This window comes from Salminus brasiliensis, chromosome 13, assembly GCF_030463535.1.
Source record: "Salminus brasiliensis chromosome 13, fSalBra1.hap2, whole genome shotgun sequence".
Classification (NCBI taxonomy): Eukaryota; Metazoa; Chordata; class Actinopteri; order Characiformes; family Bryconidae; genus Salminus; species Salminus brasiliensis.
The window spans coordinates 38,552,088-38,575,681 of NC_132890.1; the positions used below are offsets into that span (position 1 = coordinate 38,552,088).

General features: G+C 44.7%; 1 protein-coding gene across 2 annotated transcripts; it reads left to right on the forward strand.

The window, feature by feature from the left end:
- Positions 1-882: 882 nt before the first annotated feature.
- On the forward strand, positions 883-23,094 carry cd82b (CD82 molecule b). 2 transcript variants are annotated; one of them, XM_072695377.1, is made up of 9 exons: positions 883-1,112; positions 9,650-9,722; positions 10,590-10,662; positions 14,414-14,538; positions 15,979-16,017; positions 17,891-17,989; positions 18,863-19,036; positions 19,968-20,051; positions 21,143-23,094. In XM_072695377.1, exons 2-9 carry the CDS (start codon positions 9,660-9,662, stop codon positions 21,218-21,220), a joined length of 735 nt encoding a protein of 244 aa, XP_072551478.1. In that variant the 5' UTR covers positions 883-1,112; positions 9,650-9,659; the 3' UTR covers positions 21,221-23,094. The 2 variants fall into 2 exon arrangements, with proteins under 2 accessions (XP_072551478.1, XP_072551477.1); XM_072695376.1 differs by having other exon boundaries at positions 888-1,112; positions 15,943-16,017.
- Positions 23,095-23,594: the final 500 nt, after the last annotated feature.

Genomic DNA, 23,594 nt, shown 5'->3' on the forward strand with positions numbered 1-23,594 from the left:
CCTATTAGAGATGAAGGGGTGTGTGATAATTGCTAATTCAATCAAAAAGATAGCTGATCTTATTGATCCAGTACCAAAACAAATATCCAGGTACTTTTAGAAGATTTGCCAAAATACACAAGAAAACAAATAACCCTTCTCTGAATCATTCCTGCCCCAAATGCTGGTAAATCTGCTATGAAATTCCAGAGGTGATTTTGGACAACTTTCAGCAGCACTGTAAAATCTACACTAGTTTACACTCGTGAAAAAAACTACAGAAAAATGTTGTGTTTTTTAATTAATTAAAAACATCTAAACATTTAGGAATTAACTTTAAATGTATTAAATTATAATTAATTAATAAAATGTAATTGATTGAAATGTCATTTTCCTGAGAGGGAAAAGTTTGGACACCCTGTTCTCTGATAGCTGGTATTTGCCTCCTTGGCTGAAATAAGGTCAGTTAGATGTTTCCTGTACTGATCTACAGTCTCTGACATCAACTGAGAGAAAGTGTTTCTCACTCCTCCATGCAGAAATCTTTCAGCTGTGTGACATTTCACCTTCAGCTTTTAAACAGATGCTCTCACATCTTCCTCAAGCTCCCTCTGATTCAGTAAAGAATTCCTACTGGATTCTATATTGGAGAGCTCTCCAGAACCCTCCCGAACCGTGTTCTGATCATCTGCAGCTGATGTTCTGCTCCTGGTACTGATTTTACACATTAGCAGGAGTAATAAATGTGGGGTCCAACTTTTTAAAATGACATTTCTATGAATTCCGTTTTTATAAATGATGGTTAAAGACGTTTCTGCAGGTGTGTGGGTTTAGTGAGATGATCTCAGTATTGAATAATATGTTAATGAAGGGAAGGTTCCTCTGAGCAGGAGCAGGAGCAGGAGCAGGAGCAGGAGCAGGGCTCCTCCTGGTGGGTGGGACAGCACGTGGGCATGAGCGGAAAACTCGCGTCAGCATGTGGCAGTAGGATGTGCTCCAGCCCGGCAGTGGGGGGGTTAAGTGTGTCGGGGGGATCCAGAGTGAGTCAGACTGCTCCTCACTCTTCGCTGACTCTCTGGGAGTTTGGGCTGACGGCTGTTCGGAGTTCTGCGGTGTGAAGCTCTGCTGGGAAGGTAAGCTCTGCCTGTCCGCCTCTGTAGAGCGAAGACACACACGTCTCAGTGCTCGCGAGCTCTAGTCCTAACTTCAGTCCTAACTTCAGTCCTAACCTCAGTGCTACCGTGTCTGGGAGTCAGTTAGTGCAGTTAGCTGCAGCTCCAGCGGGGTTCTCTGGCCGAGCGGCTCGGGCTGAGCGCGCTGCCGTGGCTGTGGAGGAGGTGGAGGAGGTGGAGGAGTCTCTGGCTTCATCCTCGGGGTGTTTGGGCCTTTGCTGGCTTCACTTACTGAACACAGGCCTTCTGCTTCCACAGTTCTGCCTTTAGTCCGACCTGTTGCTTTTAGTCTCGAGTTGATTGGATTAGTGATCTGATCTGAGATCAGATCTGAGTGCTGGGTTTAAATGTGTGGTTCTGTTTAAACTGATCAATAAAACCATCTGAAAGTCACTCCTCCTTTTTCCCCTCACCATCAGGAGGGTGTAGGAGGTGTAGTTCAGCTGTAGGTCCGTGTCTGGTCACCCTGTGCAGGGACAGGCTGGGAGACGGGGCAGCTGTTAGAGTTAGACCCCTCATCAACAGCAGGGATCTTCTGCCGCTCTGTACGCAGGGTCAGACACTGTACAGCTCCTCGTCCTGGAATGTCTGTAGACATATTGAGGCATCGTGAGGCGTGACTTTCGGATCAGGACATGTCTTTAAGGCGTGTTTATAGACACACATTTGAAGATGTCTTCATCACATTAAACATCTCTCTAGATGTTTTTATATTTGTCTTTAATGATGAGAAGGTGATGCTGAATATCATGAATATCAGAGTCTCAGAAGTAAGGAAACATGGTTGTGAGAAGGGTTTGGCAGACGCTTTCCCAATTTAGACACAAGCTGCGGTTGAAGCTGCAGCAGAGTCGCTCGCTGTCTTCACACCCAGACTGAAGATCCTCCTCTTACTTTTGCAACACCCTGTGTGATATATGTAGCAAGAACTCGACTAAACCTGGATTAATAAACGGTTAGACACAGACATGGCTATGTAAACATTACGCAGTTACCACACGCAGTAGGATCCATTACCCTTTACAGAAGATTTAACTGATCCACTAATCCAGTAACCAGGCCAGAAAACGGGACACGCCTACACACCACCCCGCTGCTCCCTCCCAGCCTGGGAAAAGTGTCTGGCATTCATTTACCATCTTCATCTTCATCTTCATCGTCTGTTCTGAGAGAAACAGGAAGGGGGTGTAGAGTGGAGGAGGCAGTTATCTCAGTCTGTCAGAGTTTCACCCCCCCGGAGCAGAGCGCAGGGCCCGAACTTTCACTTTTACTGTCTGATTCTGTTCCCCACTTTCACTGTTTCACTGTTTCACTGTTTCTGTAAAGCCCCCCTTGGAGGAAAGTCCCTTGTTGTGTAGGGGTCATACTGTAATGCTGTACTCTCTCTCTCTCTCTCTCTCTCTCTCTCTGACTGTACACGGCAGGGAGGGGCTTATTGTCATGCTACACGTGGTATCTTGTCTCGGTGGTCTCGTATGAGTGCAGCAGAGAGTCTGTTTTTTCTGTCTGGTGATTCGTCACTTCTTGGAGTTAGGAATGACGCTGCCTGTACGATACCTCTGATATGCTTAGGGAAGCAGATTGTGGATCTCAATACCAAAATTGATCACGGGACCCTAAAATATCATGTTATTGCCCAGCCCTACCAGCTCTAATCCTCCGTGATTGTTTCTGAAAGCTCCAGAGGACTCGGGAAGCATTTTTGTGTTGATTATATTTATCATCAAACGGAGCTGTTTAATGGTGCTGATTCTGTAGTGATGTTAAACACTCTCACAGTTACACTACATGTAAGGCATTTAGCAGAACCTCTGATCCACAGCGGCTTACAAAAGTCATGCCTTCATATTGAGCACAGCAGTTATCTGTTCATTCCCAGTAGATTCATAGTGGCTGTATTTACTTTACTTTATTCTTGATACTTGACAGTGATTCGTCGCCAGTTTGGGTGATGATAAGGCATGTTTCAGATCCTCCATCTGTTCTGTATTCTTTTGTTGAATAAAGTAGAATTTTTGATTTATCCTTTTTTTAACAGTTAATAAGCGTGTAATAATGCTGCAGTGCCCTTTCTTGTGGGTGAGGGAGGGTAATGAGCTGATGATCATGATGAGAATATTTTGCATCAAGCTGAAAACACTCTCACTCAGTGCTGACCCCGACCACAGCCAGCATGTACAGGCCTGGAGGTTTCACACAGCCCAGCCCTGCGCCTGTGTTTACAGCTCTGCTCGGCCCTCCTGGTCATCAGTTTCCACACGTGTGTCAATCGGAGTCCTGCCCCCTCGTCATCATCGGAGTCCCTTTGGTCCTGTAGCCGAGGTAGGGCAGCATTTCTCAGCCGCTGTGACCTTCGTACACAGCCCAGACTGCAGCCTGCATTCGGAGAGGTTTGGATGAACTGATGTATCCCTCCTGCCCTCGATTACCCACAGTTCTCTGCACACAGACACGGAAAAGAAAGGACAACAGAGCCTAGCGGAACTCGAGGCCTCTGGATCAGAGCTCTGTTAAAATGTTTTATCATTATTTATTTCTGTGAAGAACAGAAAAACAAGTTTCCTGCTGCAGCTGCAGCAGCCTGGTCAGCCCGTTCCCTCTGCGTGACCAATAGGACACTAAGAAGGAGTCTTCATAAGAAGCCCTACGAGGTCCTGCCCTACCTCGGCTGCAATCTGGGCTTTGGGACGCAGCTCCTGGGGCTTTATCTGGTCTGGAGTGATTCATGGTTTTAGGGAGTTTTTATACAGCGCGTCTTCCTGTGAGTGATCTGCTTGTTTATCACGGTCCTGTTCCCTTTTTATCAGGATGTTTTGACACACAAACAAAATCTATCAGTGGATCATCAGTTCCCCTGTTCAGCACTAGTCCCCCTGTTTGTAATGGAGCTGTAGACTAGTGACCATAGGGACTGGTGACCAGAGGGACTCCTCATTAGAGTGTAGCGTTAGGATTTAAACTGGACTCTTTAGCACTGCCTTGATCACACTGACTGGGTAGTGTTCAGCTTACGGTGAACACCCATGGATGACCTCAGAAGTGCACATGCTGCAGACTACGGCAGACCTAAGAACAGCAGGAGCCAACCTTTCCCGGGGCGTCAGGGAGGTAAAGCCCGTCTATGCAGAGGAAATCCACGTCCTCTGCTGATGTACACGATGTGTGTGGCAGCCCACTACAAGACCCCTCCACCTGCTCGTGACAGTGATGCCTCCCCCAGATGCACTGAAACACACGAAACATCGGGAGAAGCTGTTTCCTGTTTTCACCAGCTGGGGTCTGCCCGTCATGAGGGTCTGCCCGTCACGAGGGTCCAGAACCCAGTTACAGAGAGGGGTGTTCAGACCTACATCTGTGAGCGCTGAGAGCGGTGATTGTTCTGAATGCTGAGCTGAAGTTGATGATCAGTATGACTGAGACAGTCCGTAAGAGAGTGCTCCTGAGCTGCATTTGTCTGTCATTTTGACGGGCAGACACAGAAATACATAATGTAATTACTACACATAATTTAATGTTTAAATGATATTGAATTTTGAATCCATTTCTAAGCTTGTAGATGAGGTATTTAAATGGGGGCTGGAAGGTGAACAGAGCCGTCACTTTGGTAAAGGGCCAAAAGGCAGAACAACCCTGCGTCCGGCTGCAGCCTGGCCTGAACTGGCTTGTACGTAATCATACACGTTTCTGTTTTCTCCCTGTCATTAGAAATAGCACTGCAATGATCCCAAACACACCTGAAAGTGGACTCTCAGAACGAGGCGTGTTGAGGATCACATCACACAGTCCTGGTGAAAGTGCTTTATTAACACGTCTGAACTGAAAGGGACTCCCTCAGCATAAACATGCAGACCCTCACAGTCCCCCAGACCTCAAAAGAGCAACCGGTCCAAGAATCTCACAGAACTGGAGGACTGAATTCTGCAAGGACGAGTGGGCCAAAATCCCCCAATTAAGAACCAAATAAAAAGTGTTAGTCAATACTGTCCATACGGACGCTCGAACCTCCCTCTTTAGTTATTTTGAAGTTTTAGAACTCCGGGCGCTGCTGCATGTCATTTCTTTTCGGCCATTTCTTGCTTTCTTTGCTGTTGTTGAACTTTCAGTTAAAGTTTCCCTTTTTTAGGGTCAGTAAGACGCTGGGACAGCAGTTTCATAGGGGAATAAGGTCTACTGAATGAGCTTCTCCTGTGTTTGCTGACTCAGGGGGTGTTAGAAATGGTCGGGTCTGCAGCTTTAGGTCTTACTGAAAGGCTTTTCATGCTGTTCTTCTTTGTATAAAAATAAAAGTCAGTGTGAATTGTGGGTTGCTGTTGGTGTCAGTAGTAATATGGTAACCATGTCAAACCACAAATAACTGTTGCACTGTTGTTCTGTATATCTCTCTTTGTGACTCAACACCAGTGGGGGTGTGAAGCTTCCAGTTAGACTCATGGGCAGAGATCTTTCTTAGATGGGTCTCAAATCTAAGGCATGTGGTGAGGACCCGTATGCACTGTGGTCTTCTTCTTGCTGTGTGCCTCTGTGAGCTCTTCTCAGTCAGCTGGGTGTAGAGCAGAAATGGGAAAGAGTGAAACTTGCTGATGTCGCCAGTTTGTCTTAGCTGTGTTTACTCAGCTTAAATTACTGGAGCTTACAGACAATGCCTGGAGCTTGTTTTGCAGTGGAACAGTGATCTCTGTGATATTCTCATATTTCATAACTACACTACTGTTAGATCAAATATAGCTTCCAGCACCAAAAAGTGCAGACTAGCGGTTCCTGGGATTACAGCTCCCTGTAGTTTACAGAAGAAGGCTAGCCAAGTGAGCTTGGTGATGTTGATTTTTTTGGCATCGTCATATTTCCTGTTTGGAGTCCATTTTGCAGAGAAGGCTGAGTGCGTTCTGTGTGAAGGTGTGTGTTCCTGAAAGAGGAAAAGTGGAAATGGCACCTATCCAATACCCAGTATCCAAAAACGCTTAATCAGAGAAAGCAGTAAAACAAAAGCTACGTCCACTGTAACCGAACATTAACATTACCATAAAAATGAGCAGATAGTCCTGCCTACATTTCCCATTAGAATTGCAGTGGCTGCAGAGTGGCTCAGAGTGGCTCAGAGTGGCTCAGAGTGGCTGCAGAGTGGCTCAGAATGCAGAGTGGCTCATTAGTCCTACTAGACCTTAGTGCAGCCTTTGATACAATAGATCATTCTATATTACTAGAAAGATTAGAGAAAATGGTTGGAATCACAGGGACAGCCCTATCATGGTTCCAATCATATCTAACGGGACGCTTCCAATTTGTAAAGATAAACGATTTATCTTCAAACTACGCAGAAGTAAGATATGGAGTTCCGCAAGGCTCAATTTTAGGACCACTATTATTTACATTATACATGTTACCACTGGGCTCAGTTATAAGCAGACATGGCATTAATTTCCATTTCTATGCAGATGACACACAGCTCTATATATCAGCCAAACCTGACGATAAATTTAGACTACAGAAAATGGAGGACTGTGTAAAGGATATAAAACTCTGGATGTCACAACTTCCTTCTCCTTAACAGTGACAAAACCGAAGTTCTCCTTTTAGGTCCAAAAGACTCTAGAAATAAACTATCAGACTTAATGTTAGACTGATGCTTCCATCATTCCTGGTTTAGCAGCTAAAAATCTTGGCGTCACATTCGACTCAGATTTATCATTTGAGCAACATATAGTTAATATTAGTAGAACAGCCTTTATGCAGCTTAGGAACATCTCCAAACTAAGAAACTCCTCATCTCTACAGGACGCAGAAAAGCTAGTACATGCTTTTATTACCTCAAGGCTAGATTACTGTAATGCATTACTGTCAGGTTGTTCCAGCAGGAACCTCAATAAACTTCAGCTGGTGCAAAATGCTGCAGCCAGGGTCCTTACTAAAACTAGAAAATGTGACCATATCAGTCCAGTTCTATCAGCACTTCATTGGCTCCCAGTTAAATTCCGTATTGAATACAAAATTCTTTTATTAACATATAAAGCCCTACATGGCCTCGCTCCTGAGTACCTGCAGGATCTTATAGTATATTACGAACCATCAAGACTACTTAGATCTCAGGGTGCTGGACTCTTACTCGTTCCCAAAATTCAGAAAACCTCAGCAGGGGGAAGAGCCTTTTCCTATAAAGCCCCCCAGCTCTGGAATAACCTTCCAGATAATGTTCGGGACTCAGACACAGTCTCAATCTTTAAATCTAAACTGAAAACTTATATGTTTAGTTTAGCTTTTGGTAATTAATGTTTCTTAGATAAGGGCTGCAGGTCCAGGGGTTCGCGGACCCAGGGAATTGTAGTACTCTGAGATGCTGGAGCTGTCGTCTCGCTGCTTACACGCGATCACTCAGGTTTGTTGACGGTGGAGCAGATAGATGCTGGTGTTCTCAGGGTACGCCCGTGTCCGTGTTACCTTCTGGCTCTCTCCTTTTAATTATGCTGTGATAATCAGACCTGCCGGAGTCATCAGACATACCCAGATGCTGATGATCAACATTTTCTGCACTCCATAAAATTCCTCTTAGAACTAACTTCTCTCTCTTTACCTTCCCCGAGTAAATGGCCACCCAGCCCGATCTGCAGGAAGATTGCCCGCTGAGGTCCCCTCTACCTGCATCTAACCAGCTGCCACCTACCAGTCCAGCCAGCGGGTCCCCCCCCCCAACCCACCACCACCCATGGCTCACCCGCCAGCCGCTGCTGCCTGTTTGGTGGCCGTGCTGAAACCTAGATGGACTCGTGCCTGTCTGACACTATTAATATCACCACTATTAACTTTCTGTTGTATCTGGTTTGGTAATTTTTATCATTAATGTTTAAAACAGTCTGGCCAGAGGAGGACGGGTCCCCCTTGTGAGTCTTGGTTCCTCCCAAGGTTTCTTCCTCCAGCTCTGAGGGAGTTTTTCCTTGCCACTGTCGCCGTTGGCTTGCTCACGGGGGTCTTTGACGCTTCATGTTATTTATTCTTTCTTCTCTGTCTCTGTTCTTTATTAAGTAATAATTATGTAAAGCTGCTTTGTGACGACAACAGTTGTAAAAAGCGCTATACAAATAAATTTGACTTGACTTGACTTGACTCAGAGTGGTCCGGGGGTCGCAGGTTAAAATTCTCAGCCAACCCTCTTTGCCATCAGCAGCCGGAGTCAGAGAGAGCACAATTAGCTGGGCTCTCTCATGGTGGGTAGATGGCGCTCTTTCCTCTCATTACTATTAAGTGATGTTAGCAATGTCTGTTAGCTGGTGTGGTGGAGCTCAGGACCCGGCACTTTCCTATGAGCGCATCGGAAGCAGTTTAAAAAGATGTGGTATCTGGCTTCACATGTAGCAGAGGAGACGTGTGTTAAGTACTTACCCTCCTACCCATGCAGTACAAAACTGCAGAAAAGGAAACAACAAACAAATTCATAATTATGATCTTTTCAAGGTTTTGGAGTAAACAACTTAAACTGGGATCCATAATGATTACCTTTCACCTGTCAGTCTGACCTTTTTAGCATGCATTTAGAAGCAGGGTGTCTGTATTAACAATACCTGAGCATTAAAAAATTTTATAGCTCTAGTGGAGATACAGCTCTAGTGGGGAGACAGCTCTAGTGGAGATACAGCTCTAGTGGAGAGACAGCTCTAGTGGGGAGACAGCTCTAGTGGAGAGACAGCTCTGGTGGAGATACAGCTCTAGTGGGGAGACAGCTCTGGTGGAGATACAGCTCTAGTGGAGAGACAGCTCTAGTGGGGAGACAGCTCTAGTGGAGAGACAGCTCTAGTGGAGATACAGCTCTAGCGGGGAGACAGCTCTAGTGGAGAGACAGCTCTAGTGGAGATACAGCTCTAGTGGGGAGACAGCTCTAGTGGAGATACAGCTCTGGTGGAGAGACAGCTCTAGTGGAGATACAGCTCTAGTGGGGAGACAGCTCTAGTGGGGAGACAGCTCTAGTGGAGAGACAGCTCTGGTGGAGATACAGCTCTAGTGGGGAGACAGCTCTGGTGGAGATACAGCTCTAGTGGAGAGACAGCTCTAGTGGGGAGACAGCTCTAGTGGGGAGACAGCTCTAGTGGAGAGACAGCTCTAGTGGAGATACAGCTCTAGTGGGGAGACAGCTCTGGTGGAGATACAGCTCTGGTGGAGATACAGCTCTAGTGGAGAGACAGCTCTAGTGGAGATACAGCTCTAGTGGGGAGACAGCTCTAGTGGAGATACAGCTCTAGTGGAGAGACAGCTGTAGTGGGGAGACAGCTCTAGTGGAGATACAGCTCTGGTGGAGATACAGCTCTAGTGGAGAGACAGCTCTAGTGGAGATACAGCTCTGGTGGAGATACAGCTCTGGTGGGGAGACAGCTCTGGTGGGGAGACAGCTCTAGTGGAGATACAGCTCTGGTGGGGAGACAGCTCTGGTGGAGAGACAGCTCTGGTGGGGAGACAGCTCTGGCCTGCAGTTTCTGCCATTGTTCCCTGATGACCGTTACCTCTCTCCCTCACAGGGTTGCAGCTATGGGGAAAGGATGCATTACAGCGACCAAGTACTTCCTGTTCTTGTTCAACCTGCTCTTCTTTGTAAGTACACCCTCTCCCACCTCGTTAATGTCTCCTGTTGGGCCAAGTCTTCTCATCAGTCATGTTTTATCCTGCAGCTGTTAGCATTTGGAAGCATTCTGTAAAGAACTGATCAGAATATCTATCAGAACTGTGAAGACATGAAGACCAAAGCCGGATCTGTACAGATGAGGTCTGTCTCAGGAAGTAGATGGAAGGAGTAAAGCGTGGGGTTGGCATGCTCCCGCTCCAGGCTAATTAGACCTGTTAGTGAAAAGGATGGTAAACAGCCTCACCCAAAGACTAATGAACAGTGTAGAAGGGTGTGTGAGTGTGTGTGTCTCTGATGTCTGTGTTCCGAAGACAGAGGCCTTTAATTAGCCAGCAAGCCTGTGCTTTACTGCCTCTCCTACAGCGGCAGCCACCACGAGCCCAGCTCACCGACGCCAGGCACAGTAGTCAGGCGGTGACGGTGCCTGACTTTTCTCAAGGCCAGAGAAAATGAAGCTTCTCTGATTGGATTCTGATCACTCAGTAAAGCATGCACCAGCACCCAGCACACTGCAGTGGAGACACCAAGAGCAGAAATGCTTTTGCATAAAAAGTTGAAGCACTGTCTCCTATATTTTATTCTTATTATTACTGCAAAAAATGCTTAAATCCTCCTAATTAAAATGGTATAATCTGCAAACTGAAGTGAATGTTAATAAACTTGTTAGACACCTTTCACTAGCACTAGGCTAACAGTGGTAGCTAAATGGCTAACTAGTGTAACTCACTCTCTCTCTCTCTCTCTCTCTCTCTCTCTCTCTCTCTCTCTCTCTCTTTGTGGTGGGAAACAGAAAGTCTTGTAAGAATGTATTAATCAATCTCTTTTTTGCTCCTCAGATCTTTGGTTCTCTGATCATGGGCTTTGGACTTTGGGTTCTGCTGGATAACCAGAGTTTTATTGCTGTTCTGCGTGAGTATAAAAACTCAGCTGGCCTCAGAGTCACTGTCAGGATAGATTTCATTCAGAGGAGCAAAGGGCAGAGGAGTAGGGCTGAGGAGTAGAGCTGAGGAGTAGAGAGCTGAAGAGTACGACTGAGGAGTAAGAATGAGGAGTAGTATAGGGCTGAGGAGCAGAGGACTGAAGAATAGGCCTGGGAAGTAGAGCTGAGGAGTAGGAATGAGGAGTAGTATAGGGCTGAGGAGCAGAGGACTGAAGAATAGGCCTGGGGAGTAGAGCTGAGGAGTAGGAATGAGGAGTAGAGCTGAGGAGTAGGACTGAGGAGTAGAGCTGAGGAGTAGGACTGAGGAGTAGGACTGAGGAGTAGGACTGAGGAGTAGAGCTGAGGAGTAGGACTGAGGAGTAGGACTGAGGAGTAGAGCTGAGGAGTAGGACTGAGGAGTAGTGTAGGGCTGAGGCTGTTTTTCATGCGTGCTGGTAACTGGTTCTATCCTGTGGACTCTGGGAGCAGGACTGTAAAATAAGGGACAGATACAAACACACTGTAGAATCATGAAACCCATCTGGCTTGTTCAGACTCTCAGGAAGGGTTTCAGTGCTCAGTGGTTCCTCTGGTCACGCAGGAGGACCTCAGAGCTGGTCCCTGTCCTTACCTGTCCTTGACTCCATCAGATGATTGGATTAGTAGATTTAAATCATACTTTCATCCATTATCAGATGTTTGTAGGTGGAGGCTCTCAGCTGTCTGAGATTATATAAAATATGTATATAGAAATGTTTTCCTTTAAGTCTTTAAAGACGTGGTAGAAGATCAGAGAGAAATGCATCACATAAACTGAAGCAGGTTTTGGGTTAGAGTTGAATTTAATTCTGAAGGAATCTCGTTGACTCTGCATCACTGCATCTAGTTCAACATCTCAACATCTGCACTCTGTCACTCACAGTACACTCATAGTTTCCGTTCTCCAGGCTCCAGGCTCTCCCTGTATTAACACTTCAGTCAACTATGTTGCAGAATGTTTATAGACAGACTGGACTGTGGAACCCGACAAATAGAATGTAAGTAAAATAGACAGGAAGTAAAACCTTCTCTTTGGAGAACTGCAGTAGAGATTACCACAAAACAAGCTTTTATGAAAATAAAGAGCTCCTGTATTTTCGTTGCGCAGCTGTTCCAATCCCTATAAATAAAAAGTAGAAGCTGAACAGCAGAGGAGGAAAGCTGAGAATGGAAACTGAGAACACTGAGATCCTGTTTCTGCCTGATCTCAATGGACGTTTAGAGTGAACCCCTCTCGATTCAGTAAATAAACAGGCCTCCACTTACAGTGCAGCATGGGCTCCAGGGACCAGGGGGGTCCAGCCCCTATAGCAATAATACAGAGGACCCTACCCATGTTCGCAGATAGAGGACGTCAGACCAAGGCCACTCCAGGCATGAGGATATCCTCATGGTACTGAACTTGACCAAGAGCCAGGTCCTCTGTTATCTCCAGAGGACCAAATGGATACTATAAACAATAGCATTCTAAAATGGTCATGATAAAAGAGGTGGGGGGGGGTCACTTTTCTGAAGAATAATAAACATTTTTCATTTCTGGGAAAGAGGGACGTGTTGCTTGTAGACATTCACAGAGAAAAGTGGATTATAAACCCATGTTTCTTTGGAAAAATCTACAAAGAAATATGCATAATGACATTTTACTTTTTATACATATAATACTGAATTATACATATTAATGTATAATAAAATACATAATGTAAAATATAACATATATAATATGTAATTATGAGAAGAACAACTAGAGGGAGAATAGTGTCATACTGGGATATTTTCTAAGGTGTTAATCATACCATGAAACTCCATACCGTCTCTCAACCCTACTACCCTCACAAGACATCCAGTTATGAACTGCACACATGCCGCCTTACTTCACCCGCATGTTTACTTTTAACAAGCACGTTATCAGCGCTGAAGGGTTGTGTAGGGATGATGTGGCCTACAGAAACTAACCTCTGCTGCTCCTCCCCGCCGCTGAAGTACAACATCTGTTTGTGGTGGGCTGAGCTCTCGGAGCTCCAGGAGAAATACCTTCTTTCTGCTTGTCTACAGTTAGACCAAAAGTAGAACACTGGAACTAGAAGCAGCTGTAAGACAGCGTCTCATTTTCCTTTAAATTATATCCCCAAATCTCATACACACCCAACCTACACAGACCCTCTACTCTCAGCACCAGCCTGTAATTATCCTAAAATGACTGAACTGTACGGAGCTATACATAGCATCACTGGGGTTAACTCTGTAGGTTAAATACTGATCCAGATGAATCCAAATCACATGCTTTATATGCAGCTGTTTTACACACAGGAAATGCCCCCAACATACAGAAATATCTAAAGCCAGTTAACTAAATCTAAACAAAGAATAACGTTCAGTCCCCCAAAACAAAAGTGGCACATATGGAAACTTTGGCAGCTTTTAACAGCTACAGCATATGAATCAGTTCAGATATGAATCAGTTCAGATATGAATCAGAGTTTTTTACAGCTGGCGTCACAAAGTAGCTTCACAGGAATCAATAAGAGGACAACAAATCATAAATCATCAAAACCTTAGACCCCCACTGAGCAAACTAATAACCATTGTGCAGGAGCCACTGAGACTGATCTACTGCTCAGGTGTGCTGACATCATCATAATATCATATAACTAATATAATCAGAGTAGAGATGTTCGGAGTAATGAGAGGAATGATGGGTAATGGTGGTAGTAATGATGAGTCTATTTGAACTTCAGTGTAGTCGGTAGGCAGATGTCAGCAGTGACGGGAGGGTCACCGACCATAGTAGCAGAGGAGCCTGGTTCTCAGTTCAGTAGATAAACCTGAATTGTACCTCAATTTGCTACAGTCACTGCTGTGTCTTAGCCCTCCAAAGCAGTGCAGCATATGATAGCAGCCTGCCACATCAGTGTCAAGGTTGTGCTGAGAATGGCCCACCACCTAACTAGCATCTGGTCAGCTGTGGTCTTTTTCATTGGTGGATTAGTAAAATTGTGGTTACTCAGAAAGGGGAAATGACAGGCTGTACCCCCTATAGCTGGTTCAGCCTCTAGTGTTTTAAGCAGTAAAATGAACGTTAGCCTGTTTGATGTCTTTCCACACACACACACACACACACACACACACACACACACACTACAATTGTCATATATGCCAAAGTACTGCCCTCATCTGATTCGCTGTGACTTCATGGTTTGAAATTAGAAGGAAAAAGGCCAGAGTGTTGCACATTGAAAACCAAGAACAGACACCAAACATTCACTGTATGTCCAAATGTTTGTGGACACCCCTTCTAATGAATGCCTTCAGCTACTGACACAGATGTGCAAATGCACACACACAGCTTGTCTAGTCCCTGTAGAGAAGAAGTACTGCCAATAGAATAGGACTCTGTGGAGCAGATCATCATCATGACCCTATTGGTTCCATGCTGCCTAATACCAGGTGTGGGCTAGAGGGGTATAAAGCCCCCCAGCATTGAGGAGCTATGGAGCAGTGGAAGAACTGTGTTCTCTGGAATGATGGTGGAGGAGCTCCATCCAGTATTTTTGAGATGAGTTGGGGATGATTAGGTGGGGTGGGGATCATCATCCAACATCCTGACCTCACTAGCAATCTCTTGTGGCTGTGTGTGTGTTGTGTGTCTGTTTGAGGGGGTGGTGAGTTCCCACAAGTCAATCTTTTTGTTGTGTGTCTGTGCAGAGGAATCTTCCACCACACTGAAGGTGGGCTCCTACATCTTGATCGGTGTGGGCTCTCTCTCCATGCTCATGGGCTTCCTGGGTTGCATTGGAGCCATCTATGAGATCCGCTGCCTTCTAGGACTGGTGAGACTGCTTTAAATAAGACATCAATTCACACTTTCATTACACTGAGACAAATAGTTTGTTGAAAATATTGGTTGACCAAATGTATAATTTTTATCATTTTAATGCTGTAATATTAACACAGCCAAATAAGTATCTCTATCTCATATAGAGATCTATCAAATATCTAACACACTATATGGACAAAAATATTGGAACTCACTTCTTAATCAGTTAATTCAGGTGTCAAGATTCAGTCATATTCAACCACAGGTATATAAAATCCAGCCTCTAGTCCTGCAGTCTGCCTTTCTTCCACACATCAGTGAAAGAACGGGAGGTTCTGAAGAGCTCACTGAACTCCAGCGTGGTTCTGTTTGTAATAGGAGACACCGCTGCACCAACAACTACAAGTCAGCTGGTGAAATCTCCTCCCTCCTAGATCTTCCTCCATCAGCTGTGAGTGGTGTTATTATTGAACAGTGGAAGAGTTTAGGAGGAACAGCTCACAGAGAGCAGCTCAACCACGAGTGTCTGTCAGACCACGTAAAGTTACAGAGCGGGATCAGGGCCGAGCACTGAGCTCAGAGCAGAGTGCAGAAAAGCCTCCAACTGACTCAGTAACTGCAGCAGAGCTCCAGACCTGCTGCTGCTGCTAGAGCTGCAGAGGAGGACCAGCTCCTTATTAATGCCTGTGGGTTTAGAATGGGATGGTAGAAAAGCTCCTGTAGGTGTCCCAATACTTTTGTCCTTATAGTGTATATAATCAGTGTTATATTGTTTGTATCTGTAATATTAGTGACAGACTTCTGAGGTGAAAAACGTAGTTTTAACTGAACTTGAACTGAATTGTTAAATGTGTGAGTCAGTATTTTCACACTGCATTATAACGGGATCAGAAACATGCATTTCTGCTGTACAGCGTTTACGCTGGTCATCAAAGCAAGAATGCTAGAATGTAAAATGCTACATGTGCTAAGTCAAAAAAACGGCCATAAAAACAGAAATCAGTACATGCCAAAGGACTTTCATAAAAGCCCTTACCATTAGCATGATAAAGGCTCTGTGTGAATTGGATTTTTGAGGATAATGCCAGTGGATTTGCTGAGCTGGGGAGACGGGGATAAGCCAGTAAGGTTCAGAGGGGCCTCATGAGGGGAACTGGTTTCCTCTACATGGTTAAATAAGCCTTTGAGAGGACAAATGGCTCTGTACTGTTTAACCCAGTAAAGAAAAGAGTAAGGCCTGACCAGCTGATCCTCCCTCTGCACGCTAAATGTGGGATAACACAGCCCTGCACTGCCGTGCTCCCTCATCAGAGAGGCATGAACATTTAAAGGGTTAAAAACAAGAGGCTGGAAATGTACCTTGTGATTATTTTGTACTGAGTCTTGTGTGTCCTGTGTGGTTTCCCTTGTCTGGCAGTACTTCACCTGTCTTGTGCTGATCCTCATTGCCCAGGTGACAGCAGCTGTGCTCATTTACCTCCAGAGAGACTTGGTAAGCATTATGGGAGAACCCAGAGTTTGTGTCTGTGTTTAATTTGCAGTGAAATATAAAGTAGATTTTAATTCCTTTTGTAGGTTTTAAAGGTGGTGCATCACTTTTATGTCAGGTGAAGCTTCATGGCACTTTTACTGCAGGAGCGCTCCACCCATACCCTTAAAGAACTCTGCCTTAAAAGCCTTAAAACACGAGAAGTTAAGAAGAGCTGGATGTCATCAGTTGAGAAGCTTGTGGACATAATTTTGGTAGTCCCATCCTCTAGCACAAAATGCACTGTATACATGATAGTAGTTTCTTGAAGAACCTCTAGGTTCCACCAAGAACCCTAACAGTCCTAATTGCTCTAAGAGGTGTCTGTAAGAACTAGAGGGTTACCCTCAGTAAGAAATCTGGTTCTTCAAACTTCATTTGAATTGAGGCTCCTAGAAGATCTTTAGGGCTGCTATATTGGAATGTCCAACTGGGGAATTTATCTCACCAAATAAACGTTAGCTCTTTCCAAAAACCTTTTCCTGAAGATTCCTAAAATCACCTTAAGATGTTCCTTCCACAGTTTCAAATTGAAGAACCTCATAATGTTCCTCAAGGATCTTGTCCTTTTAACAGTGTACATGCCCGGTTTTAGGTTCATCATAATGTAGTCTGTTTGCACAGTGGCAGCAGTTGCAGCTGTCAGTCAGTGCTGTTTATAGTGGACTCCAGTAGCTCATACTGATTCTTTCTAGAGGAGCTTTGGTGGGTTTAGGGAGTCTGCGCTCCTCACTGTTAATATTTAGGGAATGAGAAGTGTACACTGTGTTCTCGGTGTTGTGTTCTGGCCTCCAGGCATTTGTTCCTTCTCCTCCACTGTCTCAGACCCACCCTAATCTTTAAATTCACCCAGACATTTATCCAGCTAGTGGAGTTCTGACTTTTTAAAAACATTTTGGGAGATGGGCCACACCTCCAACTCCTCCTCCTCAGCCCTATATAGACCCCATATTTCCACCTCACCTCCAAGACAAACAACTTTACGCCCATCTCCTCCCTTTCTCTTCATTGATCACCTCTATCACATGGGGGCTCGACATTGCGTACCCCGCCATACCAGCTCAGTAAATATACACGCCTTTAATGCTGTGTGTGTTTACATATACACACAAAGTGCGCGAAGACACAAAATATACAATTTAATAAAGTAATTAAGTGTCAGTGATATCAGGGATGAATTCACAGCTTAATGAGTTCACTACTGTCTGACCTGATCTGGTGGGTTTTCCCCACTGGAAGTTTTCTGGTTTTCTGGGAGTTTTGCTGCCTGTGATAAAATCTTAATCTAAAATCTTTATTAAATCATTATTGTCTGCAGGTCAGATTCTGTATGTAGTCCAGTTTACCCCGCAGGGCCACTGCTTATTATGTGCACCCTGTTAGAATATTAGTGCTACATGATTTATAGCTCACTACCTGTATGACCTGTGGAGAACAGAGCTGGAGCCTTTGCCTGGGCACGCTCTGTTTTTCTCAAGTAATGGTTCACCACAGGGCAGGGTGGCAGAGCTTTTCTCAGAACTGGGAGAGGTTCCATCGCTCTTTGCACGGACGCCCAGCTGTTCCCTTTCCATCGCAACTCTCCCATGAAATACATATGGTTATGTCATTCAGATGTTTTCTCAGTTTAATGTAAACAGATTTTTAAAGGTTAAAGTTAAGCATTTTCTCTGATGAAGCAGTATCAGAACACAGCAGAGAGTATGCTGCAGTCAGTAGAATGAGTCTATAACTGTTATTCTTATGAATATATATATATATATATGTTATGTAAAGATTCTGTCGCAGGTTTAGAAATGTCTGTCTGCTTATTTCTTGTTTTTCTCGCTCCTCTCAGCTGAAGCGTGAGATATCCACTATTGTGAACACGATTATAGTGGGTTATACAGGTCAGAACAGGACATCTGAGCATGCGTGGGATTACCTGCAGAAAACGGTAAGCCTTTTCTGGTCTTTTTGCGAGCTGTTCTCCTTCTGCAGCACCGGAGACACAGAAACCTGTATTCTGATCATTACAGACCTGCCAGTCCAAAAACACATACACTTTTATTATTATTAAGAACACTATATTAATATTGGGAAGGGCCTCACCTGCATACATGTTTAAGTGATGATTGATTGGTGTTAAGTGTACCACACCATTCCACCATCTCCACCAGCCTGGACTGTTCCACAGATTTGTGTTGTTGAGAAGTGGAGCTTGACATGCTCCCCTGCTGCTGATCTACCTCGAGGTTGGGTTGATCTTTTGCTCATCACTATTGCAGACCATTCTTCTCGATCATCAACAAGGCACTGAATGTCCCAGATCAGCAGTCATAGAAATACTTAACACAGGTTAACACCTGCCTGTCACCAACAATCATACTAGGACGGTCTGACCCGGCCATGTTGGTCAGCTGTTCCACTTTTGTAAGTCGCTCTGGATAAGAGCGTCTGCTAAATGCCTGAAATGTAAATGTTTAGTGGATTTGAGTGGATAGTGATTTTTTTGTCATGCTTTACCTTGAGCTGTGAAGGAGCACAGACCAATAAAATGTCTGTTCAGACATTAAATATAGCTTGAGGTCACAGTGTGAGTGTGTGTGGTGCTCTGCATATCTAAAAAAATAAATTCTGGTGATACCACAAATACAGTGCCTGCATGGTTTCATCTCTATTAGGGATATCATGTGTGGTGAACAGTGTGGTAACAGAGGGACTGAGAGGGAGACCGTCTGCATGTCTGCCTGCCTGCCTGCTTTTAAATGTGTGTTCTGTGTAATAAACACTTACTCACTCTCTGTCTGTCTGTCTGTCCATGTCTCAGGTTCAGTGCTGTGGGTGGACTGGACCGTCTAACTGGACTGAGAATGTGTGGATAAAGAACAGCACGCAGACTCTGTATCCATGCTCCTGCAGGAATGAGTCCATTCCTGGCACAGAGCTTCAGGAGACGGGCCTGTGTCAGAGTCTGGTCCCTGAGTGGCCTGTCTACACTAAGGTACATGTTAGATCTGTGCAGTACAGGTCAGTCCTCATAACTCTTACTGAGTCTCATTTGCATATTCCAGTCTTCTTTAATAGCAGAATTCTAACAGTGGATGTTGTGATAACTAATAAACCCCATATTGTGCAGCTAGCATGCGCCCTTATTTCTCTCCAGCAGAGGAATTACATCACACTTAGATGATAATCAGAGGGTCGTTTTGATATTTGCAGCTACCTCATGTCCTTTGTTCCGCTCAGTTCACACAGGTATACCAAGCAGTGTTTTACCCAAGATCCACAGCTAATGTGACCTGTTTTTGGAGTGTTTTCCAGTGACATGTTTCAGTCAATAGATCCAGGAGTTTATCATCATACACACTCCAGGTCATTAGTACCTATAGTCCAGCAGGAAGAAAAGTGCTGAGTAAGAATTTTAAGATACAGTGTAACTGCTTGTTTCTGTAACAATTACAATATAAATACAAAGTAAAGGAAGCACACTGTCTATCTCTCTATATATACACATGTACACACACACACACACCATCTGCTATATACAGTACTCAGGTACCCTTAATAAGAATATGTTCGTACCGACGTGTTGAATTCACCGGTGTATTGGTGCTACAGCTGCAGTCTGCGCCACTGAGCGGTGGACTGTCTGTAGTGTTCTGGCGGTCATCTTGTGGGAGAGAGGAACGGGCACAGACTAAAAAATGACTGGTCAGATGCTTGCGTGGGAAGAGGCAGGTTGGAGGGAGGGCTGTCAGGTGCGAGGTGTTCAGAGCTCTTTGGCCTGTGGGACTGTTCTGTGATCTGGAGGTGGTCTCACACTCCCGTATTATCCGGCAGAAGAGAGATGCTTGCCTTCTTCCCTTTCAGGATCAGCTCCATGTCCCTCTCTGCATTTCTCTAACCCTCTGTTTGCCTCTGTTTGTGTGCAGGGCTGCATATCCAGTGTGGAGGACTGGCTGCTGAGTAACTGCGGTGTTATTTTGGGAGTCTGTGTGGGAGTGGCGGTGCTTGAGGTACAGATCTGCTAAAACTCTTAAACACTGAGTAGCATGTTGTGTGCAGTGCGATTTCCCTGCAGCTCCACAAAGCAATTCCAGCTGCATGCGTTACTCAAGCTGGAAAGATGAGCAGAAATTCTATATAGAAAAAGCTGCAGTGTGAAGAAGGATGCAAGTGAAATCCTCTGAATGTCTAAATCTCTGATATTTCTAATCATTTTGAGATTATAGTAGTAAGGTGTGACCTGGGAGCCCAAGGGAGAGACTCAGGCCAGCGTAACTGAAACAACCAAGAGGGGGATTTTATTTTCTAGTAGTCCGATAGTCCGAGAACGTCAGGCAGGAGTACTGCTGGGCCCACAGTGAGCTGGACCGGGCGGCTTTGGAATAGGGCGAAAGAGAGAGCAGTGGACAGGACGGCGGGAGCAGGCGGCATCAGTCCAGGTCGCCTGTGTAAGGGTTCAGTCCACACCGCCAGTCACCAGCAGGGGGCAAGATGGTGTAGTAAAAAAGCATCTGGGAGCAGTTCTGAAAACTCAATTTCCCTAATTGCTAATTACTGCTGATCAAACACACCTGCTGGACATCTGCATGAAAGCGCTCCCAAACAGCAGCGCTATACTGCACCTTTATAGAGGGGCAGACGGTAAACCGGTAAAGAGAAAACTAGAATGAGACCAGAAGAAAAGAAAGAAAAACACCTGAGAAAAAGAGAAAAGATGAGACAAGAGGATTCCTGATTTAGGAAGGAAACTCTGTTTAAAGTGGGAGCTGAATTAAGGGCTCAGCTCACTGCCTTTAGTTTATTCAATTATGTGAAACTTTTCAGTTACTGCCCTCTTCATCTCTAAGGGTAGGAACGCACTGCCCTCTGGGGAGTGTAAACATGAGAGATACTGCAGATTTATATTTCAGAGGATTTAAAAGCATCTGCTAATGATTCAGTTTTGGAGTGTGGAGTTAGTTTATATTAGTATATTATCACTATTTCAGTTTTCTGAACATCTGTAGTGTGTGTGTGTGTGTGTGTGTGTGTGTGTGTGTGTGTGTGTGAGAGAGAGAGAGAGAGAGACACCGACCACTCACAGCTCTGTTTTGTGTTTCAGCTCCTGGGAATGATTCTGTCTATGTGCTTATGCAAGAGTGTCCACCAGGAGGACTATACCAAAGTCCCCAAATACTGAGAGTTGGGACCACACACACACACACACACACACACAGAAAATGTATACACATCACCACCACCATCCTGCCTACACCCCCCCCTCTCACACACACACACATACACACACACACACATATATAAATACACACACTCACCACAGAGCTTTTTTTACCATGACAAACAAACAGACCAGTCTGTGCTTTCTGTCCCTCCTGCCCTCAACGCTGGAGTTATTCGGCTCTTTCTGTGTTTGTTAAACTTTGAGTCAGAATCAACTTTTAGTTGGTGTTACATTGCCTACATTGATACACTGTGTCCAAACGTTTGACACATTGCTCCAAAATCTAGTAGAAAGTAGACCGTTCCTCCAACAATAGCAGGATCAACTCTTTTTAATACCCTTAATTTCAGAAGAAATGATGAATGAGCAGGTGTCCCATTACATTTGTCCATATAGTGTATGTGTGCTTTATTTTGTGTATTGTCTTTTTTTTCTGGCTGTAAGGGGAGTGTTTTGTGACAGTCCTCCCTAATCGTACTGTTACCAGTCTGAGATGTGTTGTGACGTATCAGTAAGCAAATCCTGAAAGTCTTAACAGGGTGGTCCCGGGATTTTCAGGACAACTAGATTTTGCACAAGTAATAGCACTTAATGAGAGGGTTGGTGTTTGTATACATACAGACATGATCCGGTTTCCAGAGGGGGGTTATGGGAACAGCAGCGTTCATAGATTAGATGACCTCAGCTTTTCTTCTTCAGTTTACTTTAACTGTGTAGGGTATCTTTAGTGTAGATGAAACACACATGTGGAGAGGGTCTGATTTGGTCAGTGAATTCTCAGCACTGCTGTTTTTAGTAAAGGGTGTTTAAGGGTCTGATGGGACGCACTGGTGCAGTGCTGCCTGCCTTTAATCAGACAGCTGCAGTTACTGTCTGCTTCCAGTAGCTGTTCTTTTCCCCCTGACTGTCGTTTAACACTTAAATTTGTCTAAAAGGTAGAAAAACAGATACAGACCACTGTACCCCAACAAAGACCAGAAGTCCTACAGGTTACAGAAATGAGTCAAATTTGATGGTCACTTGCTTAAAATAGGTAAAATCTTAAAGTCACTTTTTTATTTATTGTTTTTCAATCTTGTGGCAACACCACGTCCACCACGGAGGAACCGGTGGGGTTGATCAGGTCAGATGGAGAGGATTAGGGTTGGAGCTGTTAGAAGAGAGGTCTCCAGGAGCAGGATTAGGGGCAGTAGTCTATACCAACAGTTCCTAAACCCTGGTCCTGGAGAACCTTCTGTTCACCCATTTTAGTGTTTCCTGCTCCAACAACTCAGGATGGGCTTGAGGGGTAGAGGGGGGTGGATGTTGGAGAACGTTCCCCTGCTTTTTGCCTGTGGCCTTTAGTTTTCGCTTGCATGACACTCCTGTAGAGACACGTTTTGGTAATGGGTTCTGCATCATGGAAATAATCCTGCAGTCGTGGTGCAGCGCTGACTGTGAGCTGTTCCTGTTTCTCTGCATCGCTTTACAGTAACTGAGAATCTGAGAGGGCTGCAGGTAGAGCTCTTCAGTTTCAGCTTGTCTGTTCATGTTGTTTTGATTTTATCAGTTTAATCACAGGCCAGGAAACCAGCCTGAAAACAACCTTCCTGACTAAACGTCTTGTATAAAATTCAATACCTTGTATAAAAGCTGAACTACAGAGATGGTGATATCGCTTTATTAACAGAATTGCTGTAATTGTTGGATTTATGACAATGAAGATGAAGGCTTTTTTCATTTTTGCTTTTTTATTGGTATTTTTATTGTTTATGGATCCTGGTTTGTTAAAGATCAATCTTTTTTTGCTGTAAAAGTATTTATACAGTAGAAATTAAATAGAACTTGCTAAAGTCTGTGTTGTAATGTGTGATCTTTACTTTTGTGTTCCTTTATTTGTTTTTGGAGTAAACAGTAGCAGGACAAACTCCCTCAGATCAGGAGGAAGAAAGACTGAAGAGGAGAACTCATCCTTCTCTGGTCTACACCAGCGAGCAGAACAGATCACAGTAAAGCAAGAAACTGTAGGATCAGACAAAGTAATGAACGGAGAACTGTGACTAAGATGAGAGCAGAATGGGGGTCTCTGAGAGTTCATAGGGTTGGTGTTACTGTAAGAGAGGGGTTGGTACTGGTGTCCATGCAGGCTAAACAGTCACATGACCAAAATTCATTACCAGAGGAAACTGCTGAGAATGGAAAACTGCAGTGTTGGCAGTAACCAGCAGAGGGCAATAAACCCCAGACACTGAAACTACTGAGAGCTCCGTTCCTGCCCTATAACAACCTGCACAGCCTGAGAGCCCTGAGCAGTCCAGCTCTGTGGGCCTCAGCAAAAGCACTTCAACCCTGA